Raw genomic sequence first — 21608 nt, 5'->3', positions numbered from 1 at the left:
CTGGGCCTTTCCCTTTTGTCTTCTTTACTCAACCTGTAAAGAAAAAAGAGAGCAGATTTAAGAATGTTAATTTCAAGTCAGCAGCTGTGCCACGTTTACTTGTGAGTCGAGTGAGGGGAGCCCTGCTCCCCTTTTTTCCTATTTTCTTGATTTTCACCTGGAATATAAAAGAAAAAGAAAAAGTGAAAAAGATTCAACAGGTTTTTTCCATTTGGCTGTTGTACCACGTCCTCCTGGGATCCCGACCTTGGGCTTGAGCTCTTCAAGCAAGAAAACATGGCAGTGAAGGACTCATGATACCCTAGGGACTTCCTTGCAGGAACGTTGTTTATTTGTGTATTGATTCTTTGTACATTTGTAGCATGAAGCACTTTAAAGATCTTAAGATATTGTGATAATATTATTGGAAGTGTGTATTCATTTGCGGGTGCTTTTGTTAGGTACAAGATTGGAGAACAGCAAGTGTTATCCCAGTCTTTAAGAAAGGGAAGAGGGATGACCCAGGAAACTACAGGCCGGTCAGTCTGACTTCTGTTGCTGGGAAGATATTAGAGCAGATTTTAAAGGGATTGATCTGTTAGCATCTGAAGGACTGCTTAGTAATCTAGGGAGGTCAACATGGTTTTGTCCCCAACAGATCTTGTCAGACCAACCTGGTTTCCTTCTTTGATCGAGTGACGAGCTTACTGGAACTCTGTCGACGTGATTTATCTAGATCTCAGTAAAGCTTTTGATAAGGTTCCCCATGACATTCTAATGGGTTAACTGGAAGACTGCGGACTGGAGTATAGGATAGTTCAGTGGATAGGGAACTGGTTAGAGGACCGCACCCAAATAGTGGTGGTCAATGGTGTTTCATCAGATTGGAGAGAGGTGTCCAGTGGGATGACACAGGGCTCGGTTTTGGGCCCAGTACTTTCAATATTTTTATCAATGATTGTCATGTCTATGTATATCCATGCCATGTTTGTTTGTTTGTTCTGTCACTGATGTCACAGTATACTGCAGTTACACTGCCTTAATTCTAATCCAATGTATTCTCTCCTTAGCCAGATTGTTTCCATATTGTAATTGTTACTTTTCAAGATTCAGACTGGGCCTCGTGTTGTCTCACAGAACTATGCCTCTCCAAGCTAGCGACAACCTTGGAGACTCCAGGCACCTGCATTTGTTACTTTGCCCAGATGCTGGGAATCTAGTATTGTGTAGTCATTACTTAGCCATAACTATAATGAGTTCTCACAGAACCAGTGTAACCCTGTGCATCAAAACATAACTGTTGCTGGAACGCAGGAAAACTCAAGTATAACATAGACCTGTTGTTTTGAATTGTCGCTTCTACCAAGCTCAGTGATGGAGTTCAGATTTGAACTGTAAAATCCTGAATAAAGCCTTTTCTATTGGAAGAAATATGTGTTCACTGGAGAGGGACAGAGGGATCTACCTGGCAAGAACTGACAGTAATCTGGAGGAAGGGGTAAACGGGCTACTCATTAAGTTTGCTGATGATGGCAAACACCCAAGAAGATTCAACAAGACCTGAATACTCTGGAGAAGTGGGTGGTTGTGAACAGGATACAATTCAACATAGATAAGTGCACAGTATTACATCTGGGCCACAAAAATGTGAAGCACAAATACAAGATGGAGGATACACTTCTGGGTAGTAGTGTGTGAGAAAGAGATCTTGGGGGTAAGAGTGGACTGTAAACTAAATATGAGCAGTCAGTGTGATGTGGTGGCAAAAAAGGCAAACTCAGTCTTAGGTTGTATCAAAAGGGTTGTATCAAAAGGTATCAAAATCTCAGAAAGTCATACTCCCTCTCTATACTGCCTTAGTCAGGCCACACCTGGAGTACTGTGTGCAGTTCTGGAGGCTTCAGTACAAAAGGATGTGGACAAAATCGAGAGGGTGCAGAAGAGAGCAACGAGAATGATCAGGAGTCTGGAGACAGCCCTATGAGGAAAGGCTGAGGGCCTTGGGAATTTTTAGTTTGGAGAAAAGGAGATTGAGAGGGGACATGATTGCTCTTTCAATATCTGAAATGCTGTCATTTGGAGGAGGGCAAGGAGCTGTTCCAGTTGGCAGCAGAGGGTAGGACCTGAAGCAATGGGCACAAAGCAACATGCACAAAGGTACCGGCTGGATATTAGGAAAAACTTCTTCATGGTCAGAGTAGTTCAAAGGTGGAATCAGCTGCCTAGGGAGGTGGTGAGCTCCCTTTCATTGACAGTTTTTAAGAAGAGCCTGGATGAGTATTTGTCAGGGATGCTTTAGGCTCATCCTGCATTGGGCAGGGGGTTGGACTAGAAGGTCTGTATGGCCCCTTTCAACTCTGTGATTCTGTGATTCTGTGAAAACAGTTACTTGTAGGTTTACCATTTGCCTGCTTACAGTGGGTAATCTTCAGATAATTTTGTCTTCTGCCCACAGCAGCAGAAGAAAAATAAATAAAAATAAGGCTCCAGTCTGGACACTGGCACTTCACTTCTGGGGTACAACTTAGAAGTGACAATGCATATCTCTAGGAATTGCTGGAAACTCTATGATAGAACCATAGAGTTTTACGATAGAGTTCAGTGATTCCTAGAGTTACCCATTTTCACTTCTGGGTTGTACCCCAGAAATGACATGCCAGCAACTAGGCTGGAGTCTTGGGAGGGAAGGAGACATGATATAGCCTGCTCTCATCAGATTTCCGGAGCTAAACTTGGATGGGCGACCACCAGGGAAGACTCTGCAGAAGAAGGCACTAGCAAACCACCTGTTTCTCTTTTTTTTTTAATAAAATTTTTATTGGATTAGAATCATTTAATTTCACATTACAATCAAATCCCCCATTTCCCATTTTCTAACCCCCTCCCTTTCCCCCCTTTTTATAGACTTCCAACAGTTTTCCAACCCTTTGTCCCTTTTCCCTTACTCATTTTAAATTCATCTATCTAACGAACATATACTTTCCCTTTATTCTAAGCAATAATTCTTTAACTATTTTTAATACTCTATACCCTATCTTTAAATCCCTTCTTCTATATTAGACAAACAATTTGTCCCATTTTTCATAATTTCAGATATTTCTATGAACCTTAAACCATATAAACCATACATTCATATAAGTCAACCAATTTAATTTATACTCTATATGTTACTTTTTCTGCATATCTTATCTTCATTCTACTTTAGTTATATTTAATTACATTATTATTTTTATTCTACTTATACATCTATATAACTATCATCAAAAATTATCAATCCATTTGACCCATATATATCTTCAGGTATACTTATTCAATTTAGTACATTATACAATTTTTACCAAGAGTAATATTAATTAGTCAGTCCTTATAGTTGGTTATTTTCTATCAATATTCTATGTATTATTTTATATATAATAATCTAACAATAACTGCTTAGAGATTCTCATTTACCTCTCCACCCCCCAGTATAGTCACCCCCCTCTGCATTTTATTATGTTTCAATAGTTCTCAAACTGCCACAGTTCTCCTCCCACCTCCCATTTCTTCACCAAATATTGTTTCAGCTTCTCCCAGTCTGTGTTGAACTGTCCTGGGTCAAGGTTCCTCAGTTTTCTTGTCATTTTGTCCATTTCCGCCATATACAGCAATTTGTAAATCCAATCCTCAATAGTTGGCACTTCTTGTACTTTCCATTTTTGCGCATACAAAAGTCTAGCCGCTGCTGTCATGTAAAATAACAATGTCCTGTGTTGAGCTGGAATGTCCTTCATTCCCAAGTTCAGTAGCAGGAGTTCTGGGTTCTTATTAATTTGAAATTGTAAAATCTCACTTATTACTCTTATTATTTCCCCCCAGTACTGCCTAGCTACCTCACACGTCCACCACATATGATACAGGGAACCCTCATGTTTTTTACATTTCCAGCATTTGTTAGAAGTGTTCAGATTCCCTAGCGCAATCTTCTTTGGTGTCATGTACCAACGGTAAATCATTTTGTAAATGTTCTCTTTAATATTAGTACACGTCGTAGTCTTCATTGTATTCTTCCACAAGTATTCCCATGCCTCCATTGTTATTTCTTTGTTGAAGTTTATGGCCCACTTCACCATTTGTACTTTAACTATTTCGTCTTCAGTATACCATTTCAGCAGTACTTGGTATACCTTGGAAATTTCCTTCTTGTCCTCTTTTAAAAGTGTCTGCTCTAGTTCCGAATTCTCTGTTCTTATGCCTCCCTTTGCACAGTCCGAATTGTAGAGATCTCTGATCTGTCTATACTGAAACCAATCATAGTTTGGTGATAACTCGTCCTGTGTCTTTATTTTAAGTTTAGAAGATTCTATTTGGGTTATCTCCTTATACGTTAAACACTGTTGCTCAGTATCGACAGCTCTTGGATCTATTACCTCATATGGAACCACCCATAGGGGGGTTCCTTCTTGTAAATAGTCTCTGTACTTCTTCCAAGTTGCATATAGACTTCTCCGTATATAATGATGCAAGAACATAGAGTTCACTTTTGCTTTATCATACCATAGGTATGCATGCCATCCAAATATTTTTTTATATCCCTCTAGGGCCAATAATTTCTTATTCTTCAACATCATCCAGTCTTTCAACCACACTAGGCAGATTGCATCATAGTAAAGTCTTAGATTGCGCAGTTGCATTCCGCCTCTTTCTTTTGCATCTTGTAAAACTTTCATTTTCACTCGAGGCTTCTTGCCTGCCCAAACAAAATCTGATATTTTCCTCTGCCATTTTTCAAACTGCTTAGAGTCTCGAATAATTGGTATTGTCTGTAGCAAAAACATTACTCTTGGTAACACATTCATCTTAACTGCTGCAATCCTTCCCAGCCATGACAAATTCAGTCTATTCCATTTAATCAAATCTTGCTCTATCTGAGTCCATAATTTTTCATAATTATTTTTGAATAGATCTATGTTCTTTGCAGTCAGTTCAATTCCCAAATATTTCACCTTGCTTGTTACTTCACAGTCTGTTATTTCCATTAACAATTGTTGTTTTTGCTTAGTCATATTTTTACATAATATCTTTGACTTCTTTTTGTTAATATAAAACCCTGCCAAATCTCCAAACTCCTTGATCTTCTCTATCACTTTTGGCATATTCTCCGTTGGGGCCTCTACAATTAACATTATATCGTCCGCAAATGCTCTGACCTTATAAGAAAAGTCCTTTATTTTTATTCCACGAATTTCTTCATCTTGTCGTATTTGTGTCATCAGAATCTCCAATACCAGAATAAATAACAGCGGAGACAACGGGCAACCTTGTCTTGTTCCTTTGCTTATAGTCAGTTTCTTAGTAGCCTCATCATTCACCACAATTGCTGCATTCTGGTCTCTATAGATTTCTTTAATTGCTCTTATGAATCTTTCTCCCATTTGTAGCTTTTCCATAGTGGCAAACATAAAGTCCCAGTTCAGGTTGTCAAACGCTTTTTCAGCATCAACAAAGAAGAAACCAACCTCTTTATCACAACGCTTATCATAATATTCAATAGCATTGATCACTGTCCTTAGGTTATCTCTAATTTGTCTATCTGGCAAAAAGCCTGCTTGTTCCTCCTCAATGACTTCCGAAAGCCATCCCTTGACTCTCTCTGCCAGTATCTTCGCAAAGATTTTATAATCATTATTAAGTAACGATATAGGTCTGTAGTTTTTCACATTAGTCAGATCTTGGCCCTCTTTGGGGATCAATGATATGTTAGCTTCATTCCAGGTGTCTGGAATCCGTTGATCCTTTAAGACTCCATTGATCACCTCTTTTAGGAATGGTGCCAGTTCGTTGGCCATTACCTTATAAAATTTAGCCGTAAGTCCATCTGGCCCTGGCGCCTTTCCCAGATTTGTTGACTGTATTGCCTTTCTTATTTCCTCATCCGTTACTTCATTATTCAATCTATCTCTCCAAGCTTCCGAAATTACTGGAAGCTTCATTTTCTCCAAATATGTCGCTATTGATTCTTTGTTCACCGCTTTCTTATTATACAATTTAGCGTAAAATTTATAGAAGGCTCTACTAATGGCTGTCTGTTCCAAATAGGTTTTGTTATCTTCACAAATTTTATTTATTGTTTTCTTTTCCTTTCTCTTTTTCAGTTGCCATGCCAAATATTTCCCAGGTTTGTTTGCACCTTCAAACACTTTTTGGTTCAATCTTTTAAGATTCCACTCCAATTCTTTGTTATTCATTGCTGTCAGCTGTTCTTGAAGTATTTTAATGTCCTGATAAATTTTCTTTTTCCCTGGTCTCTTCTTTAACTGTATTTCTTTGGCTTTTATTTTCTCCATAATCTCCTGTCTCTTCTCCTCTTTCTTTTTTCTGGCTCTTCCATTTAAATCCATTAGTATGCCCCTAATTACCGCCTTGTAGGTGTCCCAAACCTTGTTGGTTGGTACTTCTTTATTCATGTTATATTGTATGAAGAACTTTGTCTCTCTTCTCAGCATCTCCATGTTCTCTCCCTCTTGTAACAAGTCCTCATTTATTCTCCATCCTTTCCTTTTGCTCCTTCTCCCCAATTTCCACATAATTGGATTGTGATCCGAGCCTACCATCGGCATTATTTCCACCTCCTTAGTCCATAACGCTAAGTCTTTTGAGGCCCAGATCATGTCAATTCTCGATAATGTAGAATGTCTTGCGGAGAAGAACGTGAATTGTCTACTTTTAGGGTTTTGTCTTCTCCATACATCTTCTAAGGTTTCCTGTTGTGTCAATTCAAAAAACAACTTTGGTAACAGTCCTCTTTTCTTTTGTGCAGTTGGTGATTTTTTATATAATTCCAAATTTGTCACTCCATTGAAATCTCCAGCAAGAATTATCTGGTCATATGAAAGTTCATCTAGTTGCTTCCTCAAATCCTCAAAGAAGCTTTCTTTTGCTCCATTAGGTGCATAAATTCCGACTACCAGCACTCTCTTTAAATTCCATATACATTCCACTGCTATATATCTGGCTTCCCCATCCTTCATTACAAACTTTGGCTGCAGCTCCTCTTTTATATACAGCACCACTCCTCTTTTTTTCTTATTAGAGGCCGCTGCAAAATCGTTACCCAATTTTTTCGATTTTAAATATTTTACGTCCTGTTTTCGAATATGGGTCTCTTGCAAACATACAATATCACATTTTTGTTTTAATAGCCAGTGGAAAATGCTTTTTCTCTTGTTCGGTGAATTAAGTCCATTTACATTCCAAGATAAGACTTTACACTCCATAATCATAATCTTGTTGCTGGTAAGTCCTTTTCATTGTCCCTTAAAAATCGCTCCATCTCTTGTTCAGATCTGATACGCCTTTTGGCCCCTCAAAATTCAAAGGACACTCCTTCCGGTAATTCCCATCTATACCTGATTTTCATGTCCTTCAGAATCTGAATTAGCGCTTTATATTTTTTCCGATCTAGTAACACCGATCTGGGTAATTCCTTCATAATGATAATCATCTTGCCATCAATCTCCAATGGATCTTGAAACTGTTTAGTCACGATCTTCTCTTTCATATTTCGAGTCGTGAACTGCACAATCACGTCTCTTGGTAATTTCCTCTGGGTCGCAATTCTTGAATTTACACGATATACCACGTCCAGGATAGCCACAACTTCCTCCTCCTCCTTTCCTAGGTATTCAACTAACACCTCAGTAATCTGTTCTTGTGCTGTCTTTCCTTCCACTTCCGGCAAGCCGCGAAATCTCAGCTGCTTCTCCATATGTTTACTTTCCGCAACCGCCATTCTTCCCCTCATCAATCTCATCTCTGTTTGTTGCGTCTCAGCTAAATTCTCCACCGCGCCTTCCACTACTTTGACTCTCTGCTGTGTTCCTTGCAATTCATTTTGCATTGTTTCCATACCTTTCTTCACTTCTGACAGCTCACTTTTCACTGTCTGTTTAACCTCTTTGATCAGCTCCGGTTTCATGTCCTTAAGTTCTTTAATCACTTCTAAGAGTTTTTTGTCTAGATTTTCTATTGCCAATTGCCACTCTTTTTTCGACATCGTGGGGCTTGCCTTAGCTCGCTCCCACGAGTCCGCTCTCTTCCTTAACTCCGTGGCGTAAATTTAATGTCCTTTTAATTTAAATGTCCCGGTCTTCTTGCAAAAAAAAACTTTTTTAAAAAATCCAAAATGTCGGGCGTCTTTTCTCTATGGTTCTTCTATGATTTTTGTAATCCAAAATGGCTTACTTCCTCTTCCGCTGAAGCCGCGACTCTTCCCCTTTCAAAGATGGCGATTCCCCCCTTCCTGCCCTCCGGCAGGGGCCGCTTCTCTCCAGCAACTCTATTGTTGTTACGTACTTCCTGTTTCCCGACTTCCCACTGTAGCTCTCGCGATGGTAAAATTTTCTCACAGCTCCATAACCGCAAGTATTCAAAACAATAGTCCAATTTCTTTAATAACTTCTTTAAACTTAGTCTTTTTTCTAATACAACTCTTGCCGAGTCTTCCCCTCCTTGTAATTAGCCTGTTGCAGTTTGAAAATCTACTTTTATTCTTCTTTACTTTTAACAATCTGTCGCGTATCAGAAGATAGTGATCTTTACCTTCTCATTCACTTTCCTTGGGTTGTAATCACTGTTTCAATCTTAGTTTCTCCTCTACTCTTCTTTCCCCTATTGAAGCTTGGGTACGTAGGTCTTATGCCAACTGCATTGGCCCCGAAACTGCCGCAGAGATCGTAGCCGACCTGTCACAGGGTGGGACCTCAAGGGTCAGGAGAGGGTCCGTTACGCAGAACCCCCCCTCGCCCGAGATCGACACGCCCTGAGGTCTTGAGCATTCTTTGCCTGCTCTCCGCCTGAGAGCAGTCGGCCGCAGGCTAAATTGCCCCCGCCGGCCGCTTAAAACGGCAGTCCGGTCAGCTCCGCAAGTGGAGCTGCGTCAGACCTCCATAAATCCCAAACCGGAAGTCCGCAAACCACCTGTTTCTCACTTGCCTTGGAAGCCCCTTGCCATAAGTCAATTGAGACTTGACAGCGCGCACATACACACACATAGAGAGGCTGGAATCTTATTTGTATTTGTTTTTTTCTACTGCCCTCCACTCTCACTTTGTTTGCCCAGCTTGGTCTGGAGAAAACGGCACCTTCAGAGAGCAGGCTTTATGGCATGGCGTAGATTTTAGTTGAAATCCCCCCCCCCAAATTCCTTCTTCCACAGGCACCACCCCCAAATCTCCAGGAATTTCCCAGACTGAAGTTGGGACCCTGTGCAGGGGATGTACTTTCACTACTCTCCTTGCTTTTTAAATACTCATTATAGCAAAATTTTATTGTTTTCCATTTTTATTAAAAGTTTTATATAATTAAAAATAAACCTAAAAAACTACAATTACGCATATACTAATAAAACAAACAGAAGCAAAAGAAACTAATCAACATATAAAAACATATAGAGTACAGGGGGGGAAAAACCCAAAAAGGTTTCAGATTTTCTCCAAAACAAATATTTGTGTCATGTCAAATCTACACTTTCTCTAAGTAGTGATTAACAGGCTCTCTTTTTTCTAATGTCAGAAATTAGAATCTCATAATCCACAAATCCAGAAATCATCACATCACTGTTATCTGTTTCATATAAATAGTCTATGAAGGGTCTCTGTTCATCAACAAATGAACTTACTGACTTTTTTCTTATCCGTGAAGTAAGCTTTTCTATCTCAGCCAGTTCCATCATGTCAGACAGGCAAGCCAGCCTGCCTGTGAATGTATCTGTGCTGGGCAGGGACGGCTAGTAGTGCAGCTGCTTTCTTGCTTCACTGTGTCTTTGCTACACTTCGTTTGGGCTGAGCGGTGTTGTCAGTACAGCTGAGACTGAGCGTCTGGGAGCTGACCCAGAGGAGTTAGCCGTGTTAGTCTGTAGTAGCAAAATAGAAAAGAGTCCAGTAGCACCTTTAAGACTAACCAACTTTACTGTAGCATAAGCTTTCAAGAACCACAGCTCTCTGACAAAGAGAACATCTGACGAAGAGAACTGTGGTTCTCGAAAGCTAATGCTACAGTAAAGCTGGTTAGTCTTAAAGATGATACTGGACTCTTTAAAATTTTGGGAACTGACCAACCTTGAGAAATTTGACTCTGTATCTTTTCCAGGACTTTCACGCTTCTTAACTCCACACCAACTTCAACTGACTGTCGTTTGAACTGGGGGGAGCAGACTGAGGGTATAACTTTTTTGAGATAACTTTGCTTTGGCATTCCAGGCAATTACTACGTACAGTGCACTTCTAGGGAGCAAATCTCCAATAAAGACCTTTATATTTATTTTTTATTTTATATTTCAATTTGTATACCGCCCATCCCCAGGGGCTCTGGGCGGTGAACAGTTAAAATCGATAAAAACAAGAACTAAAATCAATATACAAACAATAAAACAAATTAACAAAGTACAGTGGTGGGGAGAACCCTCCCCCACCCCAAAGGTGGGAGGCTGACATGGCACCGCCCCCTTCAATCACCGAATGCCTGGCGGAACAGCTCTATCTTACAGGCCCGGCAGAACGATAATATGTCCTGCTGGGCCTGGGTTTCCGTTGACAGAGCGTTCCACCAGGCTGGGGCCAGGACTGAAAAGGCCCTGGCCCTGGTTGAAGCGAGGCGGGCTTCCTTAGGGCCGGGGACCACAAGTAAATATTTATTCGCTGATTGAAGCGATCTCCGGGGAACGTACAGGGAGAGGCGGTCCCGAAGATATGCTGGTCCCAACCCGCTCAGGGCTTTAAAGGTAAGAACCAACACTTTGAACCTGATTCGGAATTCAGCCGGAAGCCAGTGCAGCTGGCGCAGGACAGGTGTGATGTGTGACTGGTAAGGTATACCAGTCAGGACCCATGCTGCCGCATTCTGGACCAGTTGTAGTTTCCGGATCAGGCCCAGGGGTAGCCCAGCATAGAGTTTGTTACAGTAATCTAGCCTGGAGGTGACCATTGCATGGATCACTGTAGCCAGGTCCTGGGGCGTCAGGTAGGGAGCAAGTTGCCTGATCTGACGAAGATGGAAAAATGCAGACTTGGCAACCGCCATGACCTGGGCCTCCATCGATAGGGAGGCATCCAGGAGCACACCCAGACTCTTTACCACTGGCAAAATTGCCAGTGGTGTCCCATCCAGGGCAGGGAGCTGGATCCCAACATCTGGCAGCCCCCGTCCCAGCTGCAGGACCTCCGTCTTCACTGGGTTCAATTTCAGCCTGCTCTGTTTCAACCATGCCGTCACAGCCTCCAAAGCTCTGGCCAGATTGTCTGGGGCCGTGTCTGGCTGGCCGTCCATCAACAGAAAAAGTTGGGTGTCATCCGCGTATTGATGACAACCCAGCCCAAACCTCCACACCAACTGGGTGAGGGGGCGCATATAGATGTTAAATAACATCAGGGAGAGTATCGCCCCTTGGGGAACCCCGCACACCAAAGGGTTCCCCAAGGGGAACCCTTGGGGTTCATACAGCTGTGTCTGATGGAGTGGAGAGTCTGAGAAAAACCCCTAGCCAGGCCTGATGCATCATCTTTGTCAACTATTCCTCCATTGCAGGCAAAATCAAATTCTTCCAATTTTGAGCATATAGTAGTCTCACTATTGTAATCATATATTTTTATTTTGTTCAATTTGTACACCACTCTCCCCACAAGTGGACTCAGCAAAATGCCTCCTTTATAGTAATGACATAACTTTTAAATGGCTCCAAAATGCACAATATTTTTTTACTAACCCAGCACTGCAGTGGACCAATCTTGGGGAGCGTAGGGCAGGGGGGAGAGAAGACAGTTAAAATGATATCCATCTAATATAAGTGAGGAAAGCAGACAGGGCCTTTGACGCTCGTGGTGGCCAGCCTGGGGGAAACTGCTTCTGACTTCAGACTGAAGCTCTCTTTTGCTCTACAGGAATCACTTTCACAAACTAATGAGTGCAATTGAGTAACAAGCTCTTAGAGATGACATTGAGTCCCACTGAATGTTTTCCTAATGTTGAGGTCAGCTGGATTCTTGGCTGACCGAAGAGTAGTCAGCGAGGAAATAACAAGTTAATGGCACCGAAATAATAATCCTTTTTCTGGGTCCTCTTTTCTTACGCTTCCACTCCATCCTCTCTGCCAGTGATCGTTCACCTTCCCTGAATGCCTTGAATGAGTGAATGAATGGCACAAATGCCCGGAATGAGTGGGGGTTGAGTAGAAGGTGAAATTCAGAAAACAATTATTGGTTTTCCTATTTAGACGGTTGCTGTAATTTAAGCTTGTTAAAGTTTAAAAAGTGCTATCTAGAAAGTGGGTGCAGTGAGATCAAGGAGGCTGGTGGGCTCGAATGTTATAATTGCTCACGCAGCTCCTTACTGCAGACTTGCTTGTCTTTAGTCAAGGCTAAAAGATGGAACTATTTTAACTGTCTTTAATTTTTATTGAAAATTCCATTTACTTTAAGGCCTCTGTAAAGCACAAAGACAGGACAATAAGGTGGGACTAGAACCCCAATCCCAATCCTAGCCATTTAATCGTGTCCGATCCTTGGCTACTCTGTAGATCGTATCCCTCCAGGCCTTTCTGTCTCTGACTGCTTCTTTCAATTCCTTCATGTTCAGTCCAGTGTCTTTCATGATGGTATCCAGCCAACGGGTTTTTGGTCTTCCTCACCATTCCTAGCATCATTGATGTTTCTAGTGAGTTGGCCCGCATTACGTGCCCGAAATAGCTGAGCTTCTGCTCAGACTAGAACTCTGGATATAAAATATTTTGGAGCAGTTTGTAAGCCAAACGGTTCTTTTATGGATGTAGACACTAAACGCAAAATCCCAATGAAGCTGCAATATCTAAAACACCAATAAACCTGAAACAAACCAGCCGGATATTAGTAAATGCTAGCAGTAGTTGCATGTCTCTGTGTCCATCTATAGGCATGGCCAGGGCTTTTTTTCTGGGGAAAGAGGTGGCAGAACTCAGTGGGTTTCCCTCAGAGAAAATGGTCACATGGCTGAGCGGCGCAGAGGGCAATCCAAACTCCCCTCTGTCTGGAGATCAGGGGGCGGGGCCACCAGCCATGTGACCATTTTCAAGAGGTTCCAGAACGCCGTTCCCCCGCGTTCCCCCTGAAAAAAAGCCCTGGGCATGGCAGATGATAATGTAAGTTCACTGCTGGCCATAAGTGGAACTCTCAAGGGTTTATAAAGTGCCCAGATAATTACAGGAGCCAGAAGGTCACTGGCCTAACCAAGTCCTTGAAGCGAGAAAGATCCATCGACAGATGAGCTTCTCTCCCATCAGACCATGTAGTTCATTCAACAGGATGCCCCAGTCCAAGACTGGAAACAGCACAAAAATAGCACTACACAAATGATGTACGCAAGCCGCATTGTGTGCTACTGGAGGAAAATAATCTGAAGGACAGTAGTCAAGCTGGCTCTAGAGCAACAGTTCTTTCCGAGCCCCAAAAATAGATGTAACCATTTCTTGTTTTATTCTTTATGTTCGGCTACACATAGATCATAGATCATAGAATCACAGAGTTGGAAGGGGCCATACAGACCATCTAGTCCAACCCCCTGCCCAGTGCAGGATCAGCCTAAAGCATCTCTGACAAGTATTCATCCAGCCTCTTCTTGAAAACTGCCAGTGAGGGGGAGCTCACCACCTCCCTAGGCAGCTGATTCCACTTTTGAACTACTCTGACGGTGAAAACGTTTTTCCTAATATCCAGTCGGTACCTTTGTGCATGTAGTTTTAGCCCATTGCTTCGCGTCCTACCCTCTGCTGCCAACTGGAACAGCTCCCTGCCCTCCTCCAAATGACAGCCTTTCAAATATTTAAAGTGAGCAATCATGTCCCCCCTCAACCTCCTCTTCTCCAAAGTAAACATTCCCAAGGGCCTCAGCCTTTCCTCGTAGGGCTCAGTCTCCAGACCCCTGATCATCCTCGTCGCTCTCCTCTGCACCCTCTCGATTTTGTCCACATCCTTTTTGAAGTGAGGCCTCCAGAACTGCACACAATACTCCAGGTGTGGCCTGACCAAGGCAGTATAGAGAGGGGCTATGACCTCCTGCGATTTCGATGCTATGGCCCCTTTGATACAACCCAGGATTGAATTAGCCTTTTTTGCCACCGCATCTCACTGACTGCTCATATTCAGTTTACAGTCCACTCTTACCCCAAGATCCCTTTCACATCTACTACTGCCCAGAAGTGTATCCCCCATCCAGTATTTGTGCTTCTCATTTTTGTGGCCCAGATGTAATACTGTGCACTTGTCTTTGTTGAATTGCATCCTATTCACAGCTGCCCACTTCTCCAGAGTATTCAGGTCTTGTTGAATTTTAATTCTATCTTCTTGGGTGTTTGCTACCCCTCCCAATTTGGTATCATCAGCAAATTTAATGAGCAGCCCTTCCACTCCTTCATCCAGATCATTGATAAAAATATTGAAAAGTACCGGGCCCAAAACAGAGCCCTGCGGCACCCCACTGGACACCTCCCTCCAATCTGATGAAACGCCGTTGACCACCACTCTTTGACTGCGGTCCTCCAACCAGTTCCCTATCCACCGAACTGTCCTATAGTCTACTTCACAGTCTTCCAGTTTGCCCATCAGAATGTCATGGGGGACCTTATCAAAAGCTTTACTGAGATCCAGATAAATCACGTCAACAGAGTTACCCCGATCCAGTAAGCTGGTCACTCGATCAAAGAAGGAAACCAGGTTGGTCTGGCAGGATCTGTTAGGAACAAAACCATGCTGACTTCCCCAGATCACTGAGCGGTCCTTCAGATGCTTACAGATTGATCCCTTTAAAATCTGTTCTAATATCTTCCCAGCAACAGAAGTCAGACTGACCAGCCTGTACTTTCCCGGGTCATCCTTCTTCCCTTTCTTAAAGATTGGGATAACATTCGCTCTTCTCCAATCCTGTAGCACATCCCCAGTCCTCCAGGAGGCCTTGAAGATGATGGACAGGGGTTCTGCAAGTTCTCTGGAAAGTTCTTTCAGCACTCTTGGGTGCACCCCATCCGGCCCAGGGGATTTGTGTTCATCCAATGCAGCCAGATGCCTCTCCACAACCTCTCTGTCAATGTCAATTAGCCACTCAGGTGTCCTGCCACATTTTCTACTATCTCTAGATGTGCCTGAATTCTTCAGGGAGAAAACACAAATGCAAAATGCATCCAAATTGTTTTAAATACAAATGGCCCATTTATGTATTATTTGCCATTTTCCAACAGGCAAGTGGCAGAAGGAAACAAAATAACCAGAATCATGGAAATATTGGGACAGGGAAGTGGTAGGTAATACATACATGAACCACTCCACTTCTGAGGAATGAAAGACTTTGAGACGGTACAGAACCCTGTTCTCCCCGCCCCCCAGGACAAGCTTGCCCCCCCACCCCCACCCCAGCATAGCTACAGAGCAATAGGAGCAAGAACGCCTTTTGGAGAACTCTCTCTTGGACCTTGATCATCCAGGCTGCCGTCAATAACAAATGGCGGGCATGCATTTTTACATTACTCAGCACCTGTTACATAAATAAAAAACGTAATAATTCAGTGATTTGTAAACAGTACAAAGAGAGTAGCCTCACTGGATGTGTTTAATAAATAAAACATGCCTTATAAGACTTGTCATTCTGCGTGGGAGCGGGGAGAGACAAAGTATGTGTTAGAAAATTGTCATTCATGCATATGTGCACACACACGCACATGTATACACACACACACATACAATGTGTATATGTGCATAGACGTATATACTTCATACACACACATATTATATACTTGTGTGTATATATATATATATGTCCCTGGCTGTGGGACATGTATTTTTAGGAAGTTTGATATACGGTGGCTAAGTATCCTTTTATTTAGGAAACTGCCATCCTGCTGAACACTTTTGCACCAGTTCAGATGCTGTTTCATTGCCGATGCCTAAAAAAGCTCTTCTGTGCTTAGCAGAACGGCCACGTGACTCATCCAGCTCCCGGAAAATCTACTTTTATCACGGGAGCTGCATTAGATATGCAATAGATAATAGTTGGTTAATCTAAGTGCCATTAATCATCCTGTTAGAAAGTGCACGCTGCACTGAGGCACACCACAATTTGCATCACTTTTCTATAATATCTTGCCAGTCTGGCTGTTCAGGAATACTATTCCTATATTTGTGTATCATTTAGGATTAAAAATAATTCTGCTCTGAAACGCCAGCAAATGGGCATGGGAAGGCTGTCAGCTGCACCCGTTCAGTTAGAGAACGCTGTAAATTCCTTTTGCTCTGGATGAGTTCTGCATTTGCAATGAGGTTAACTTGGCAACCTTCGTGTTGATTTTAATAAAAATAGCTGCTTTGAGGACAAGGAACAGAGGCTGCCAAATTTAGAGCGGCTGCACACAATCCTTCTTACACCTCCTTCAGGTCTACTTAGAACCAGTAAGCAAATTAAGTGTATCGATTGCAATTTTGTTTGCTAACCTCCCCCTCCCTCCTCCTCCTCTGGAGGAATAAACTTGATTCCGTGCAGTAATGTGTCTGATGGGGGTGATCTCTTTTTCTTTCAGCCATAACACAAAGACAACATCATGGCTTGATCCACGACTTGCGAAAAAGGCTAAGCCACCCGAAGAGTGCAAAGAAAATGGTAGGCTGTTACGTTTTCATTACTATTGCTAAAAAAACTAAAAAGAAGTTTCCTTTGGTGATTGATAGAAAGAGAGTATTAATTGCTATTGTGTTTAATTGCTATTGTACTGTGTTACTTGGTCCTTGGCACCTATCTTTGTTTCACCATCTGCTGTATCTTTTCATGTCATATTCAAAGTTGAGAATAAGAAGTGTGTGTCCAGCATGTGGATGGAGCTCATTTGCAGTGTGCTTGATTCTGGGATGATCCTTTCCCCCCACCTTGGTCTGCGATGTCTGCTAAGCTTCTAAGCTGGCCAGTCTCTATAAAATGCAGTGCCCAGGGGACTGGAGTACGGATATTCCAAAGTAATTTTGTTTTGTAAAAGGACAGAGCTGCTGTGTCAATGAAGCGGTAGGCAGTTTAGACAAATCAGTGTCTGAGCAAAAAAGAGGATAGAAGAGATGGCAGAATAGTTGCTTGCTTGGTAAAAGGACATTTGTTTCATTGTAGGGTAATTTACAACACTGAGCATCTTTTAAAATATTTATCCTCTTTCTAGTTTGATCAGCTAACTATTGAAGATCAGTATGTTGGTATTGCCACTGTTAACAATACACAGCTCTGTATAAGATATTCAGAGGCAGTCTTTATTTTTAGAGTTTGCAATCAAAGATACATGCTTGCAAATGAGGATGGACCAGACCCTTTTTAAAACTGTCACACATGGTTACCGAGATACTTCTGCAGCTGTCTTCTATTGTTTAGGCTAATGTAAACAGCATTTTTCCTGAGTAGTGTTTTTTTAAAAAAAAAATCAGTGGTTTTGCTGCAAAGTGAGTGGACTGTGACCTCAGAATTATACAATCAGTAGGAACCTGAAGATGTAGTGTAACATCCCCCACTCAGCAATGACTCTAGGCTGGAAGAATTCCCAGAAGCGACTCATTCATTCATTCATCCATTCAGTCTCTACTTAAGTAACTCTGGGGAAGGACGTTTTCTTGGACACATGTATTTCACTGTCCAGCACTGGGGATATCTTTTTGGCTTTACCTTGAATAAGTTGCATGTGGCCATGCCATCAGTAGCTGTTATTTTACATCTGCTCTCTCTTTCTCTTGTTTATGACAGACTCTCCTGAGCATTTTTTGTTCCTTAAGTCAGAATTTCATTTTTGTGTGGCAGTAGTCACATGAGGAGGAAGATTAATACTGATGTTGTAGATGTTTGTTTGATATTTTAAAAGATTGTATGAATTTGTTCTAATTTCAGAAAAGTATTTCAACTTCCTTCCTTCAGCTTTTCATCATAGATCATTTGCTCTAAATATGTTCCTCCCCCCCCCCCCCTTTTGGATTATATTTAGATGTCTCTTTAAAATTTAGGGAACAAATTTGCATCTGACACTGCAGCCTAAGGAACAACTGGTGCTGAGCAGAGCGTTGCCATAACCACCAATGCCTTGCAGGCAGAGCTTGTAATAAGTCAACAGGGGAAGGGCTTTTCTACAGCTGAGTCATGTAACAGACGTATCGTGATCCGCCATAACTCCTAGACTCTTCTCAGGAACATGAGAACATTTTGAATTTTTCTTTACCATTAAAGAACACCAAGAAGTCCTTGTTTATTTTGTGCTGCTAAAGGAGAGAAACGTAATGTTGTGGCCATTGTTTGGTAAACAATTGCATCAAAAAAATTAGCTTTTCAGCATAGGTTGTACAAAGGTAAAGTGAGAGGTAAAACAAAGGCCCTCTTTCTTTTAAGAATGGCTCTGGCTTCATAAGCTAACAAACGGACGTTTTGGCCCAGGATGTGCCAGTGACGTTCCTTGTCTGGAGAGGTGATTTGCCACAGGGCTTGCCAGTCTTCCTTCTCTGGTGAGAGGCCTCATGCTGGCTAGCAACATCACCATACAACCTGGAAGTGACAAAGTATGGTCACTGTCACACACTCTCTGGCTATGCTGATTTCACTCTGTGAATGTGCAAATCTTCCGCCCAAATGGTTGGAGCCAGGGCTTTCTTTCAGCAGGAACGTGGTGGAATGGAGTTCCAGAACCTCTTGAAAATGGTCACATGGCCGGTGGCCCCGCCCCCTAATCTCCAGACAGAGGGGAGTTGAGATTGCCCTGCGTGCCGCTGAGCGGCGCACAGGGCAATCTCAACTCCCCTCTGTCTGGAGATCAGGGGGCAGGGCCACCGGCCATGTGACCATTTTCTCCGAGGGCAACCTACTGAGTTCCACCACCTCTTTTCCCAGAAAAAAAGCCCTGGTTGGAGCAGATTGTACGGTTATGTGCAGCCTGGAAAGCATTGGCTCATTGGCTATCCACTCTGAGAAATATATTTTCCAGTCTCCTTAATGTCCTGTGGGGAAGTGCTGGCATAATTAATGTGGTGTGATGGCACATACAGTGTGAAGAATGATTTGCAAAGTATGACCTTCTGCAGTATACTTCAGGCTACACTTCTGAATAAAGATGGGATATGTTTTGAATCCCTGAAGCAATACTTTTCTTAATCAGAGGGACAGCACAAAGTAGGTACTCTCGAATTCCATTCTTGCGATCCGTAATCCTCAATCACTTGGCTTCTAAGTGCCAGGGGTGCCTGAAAGGTTTCACAAAGGAGACTTTTATGATGATGTTTCCGACGGTGTTTCCAGTGATCTTAAGCTTTATTACTCCTTTTCTCCCTGGGATGTTTCTTGAAAACTCACTAATGGAACAAGATTGGCAAGCTTCACAAAGGAATAAAGAGAGATCAAGCTCATAACATTTTTTCGAGGAAGTGGGAGGGTCTTTCGTGCAATTTTTTCAAATTTATAATAGACACATTTTGCTGTTCATGCGTACGACTGTATTGTTACCCAAATAGCTTAGACGTGTCTGCTCATTGGTTACTGGAGCATCCCCCTTCCCGTGTGTCAAGTACAGAAACATGGTGGTGGAGAGTGCCTTCGAGTCAGAGTTGACTTATGGTGACCCCTTGTGGAGTTTTCATGGCAAGCGACTAACAGAGGTGGTTTGCCATTGCCTGCCTCTGCAACCCTGGTCTTCGTTGGAGGTCTCCCATCCAATAACTAACCAAAGCCAACCCTGCTTAGCTTCTGAAATCTGACAAGATCAGATCACCTGGCCTATCTTGTCAGATCTCAGAAGCTAAGCGGGGTTGGCCTTGGTTAGTAATTGGATGGGAGACCTCCAACAAAGACCAGGTTTGCAGCTATGACTTGAGGGTACTCTTCACTACAGACACATGTAGCTGGGCAAATTATGGGATCCTGCCAATGGTCTCAGATCTGGGCAGTGCTTTCTATCAGAGTGGGAAGATTCCCAGAAACAAGCAAGTGGAAGACAGAATTAAAAATGTATGTTATTAAACAGATAGAACATGGGAAAAGCGAGAGGCATACAAGAATGTAAACACTCCTGCAAACACACACACACACACACACACACACACACACACACACACATACAGAGTAAAAAGGCTAACACACCTATCACACCTATGGAGTATAACACCACAGACTCCACCCTTCAAAGAAGCCATTTTCTACAGGGGAACTGATCTCTGTCGTCCGGAGATGAGCTGTAATTCTGGAAGGCCACAAACCCCCACCTGGAGGTTGGCAACCCTATTCTTTGTAAATAGTGTTGAGAATACAGCCCCAAAACCTTTCACTGAAATTTGTAGCACCCAGTAAATCTCATATATATTGTGTCTTTAATACTGTGTAGCCATTTCATCATTGCCAAATATTTCATTGGGAAAACGTGCAGACTGTGCAAGCTGCCTTACATAACTGATGTAGTACATATGCATTTAGACATCAGTTCTAAAGTATTGTGAAAATAAGTCTTCAGCCTTGGTTTGGTGTAGTGGTTAAGAGGGCAGGACTCTAATCTGGAGAGCCGGGTTTGATTCCCCACTCCTCCACTTGAGGCCAGCTGGGTGACCTTGGATCAGCCACAGCTCTCTCGGAGCTCTCTCAGCCCCACCCACCTCACAGGATGTTTTGTTGTGGCAATAATAATTAACAAGGAAAGATTACAAGACTGTCTAATGAAATCACCACTTCAAAAGTATTTTATTGTATCAATTGCCATTCAATTAATTGTAGCTTCTATTTAAATGCATATATTATTTTATACAGTCCTCTTCTCATAGACCCATAAAGTGCTGGTGCAGCGCAAAGATGTAAACAGTGTCCACAACCAATACTACTCAGTACAACTCCACAATATACAGTTGGTTGGTCATATGGTTGTGGATTCAAGATAGGCCCAGTGGCATGCAGATGAAAACAACCATCTGACGGGGTGACCGGTTGGGGTCCCATTTCCAGAGTCTTTTTCAAAGATGGAAGATAATCCGGCATGATTTTCAATATTTATAGACTCCCATTCAGTTCAACAATAACATAACGCCGGGTGCTGCTCCAAGAGAAGCCTGCTGTTGTTATTTTGTGTTTGCTTTCACTTCGCCGGGAGATGGAGGCCATCATCTCATGATTGTACCAGTGGAATTTTTTTTCATTGGTATAGGAAAGGGATAGACCAGTTTAGTCTTTTCTGTCTGTCTATGGAGAAGGGCCATGGCTTGTTGACAGAGCACATACTTTGCATGGAGAAGGGCCCTTGCTCAATCCCTGGTATATCAGACAGCATTTTGCAAAATGTGCAAAACAGAGTTGTTCAGGAGAGCATTCTTGTGGAGGAAGAAGAGTTGTGGTATAATTTATCGGCTCAGGAGGTGACCTGAGAATATGTTTTTTCTTCCACTGCTTCAGTCCCAGCCCCACTGCATGATGTAGTTTTACTAGGAATCTTTGCTATTAAATTAATATTGTTATTATGCAAATGTTACTGTAACGTTTTGTATCTGAATAGTTTGGATTTTATTCCTGCTTGTTAATGTGGGTTTTTTGATATTTGTTGCTGAGGGTTTAAATGCATGCCTCTGAGGATAGAGGGAAGGGGGCTGGATGAGTGA

The 21608-nt window shown here is 42.3% G+C and overlaps 1 protein-coding gene across 1 annotated transcript in view; it reads left to right on the top strand.

The window, feature by feature from the left end:
* The window catches only part of MAGI2 (membrane associated guanylate kinase, WW and PDZ domain containing 2), a 1211123-nt gene that overhangs the window by 796884 nt on the left and 392631 nt on the right, over positions 1–21608 (top strand). Inside the window, exon 6 of the mRNA XM_054988145.1 lies at positions 16547–16626. Coding sequence (XP_054844120.1) covers positions 16547–16626 — 80 coding nt within the window. The remainder of the gene's footprint in view (positions 1–16546; positions 16627–21608) is intronic.

The sequence above is a fragment of the Eublepharis macularius genome, chromosome 9 (assembly GCF_028583425.1).
Source record: "Eublepharis macularius isolate TG4126 chromosome 9, MPM_Emac_v1.0, whole genome shotgun sequence".
NCBI classification, from domain to species: domain Eukaryota; kingdom Metazoa; phylum Chordata; class Lepidosauria; order Squamata; family Eublepharidae; genus Eublepharis; species Eublepharis macularius.
This window is presented reverse-complemented; position numbering and strand designations above follow the sequence as displayed.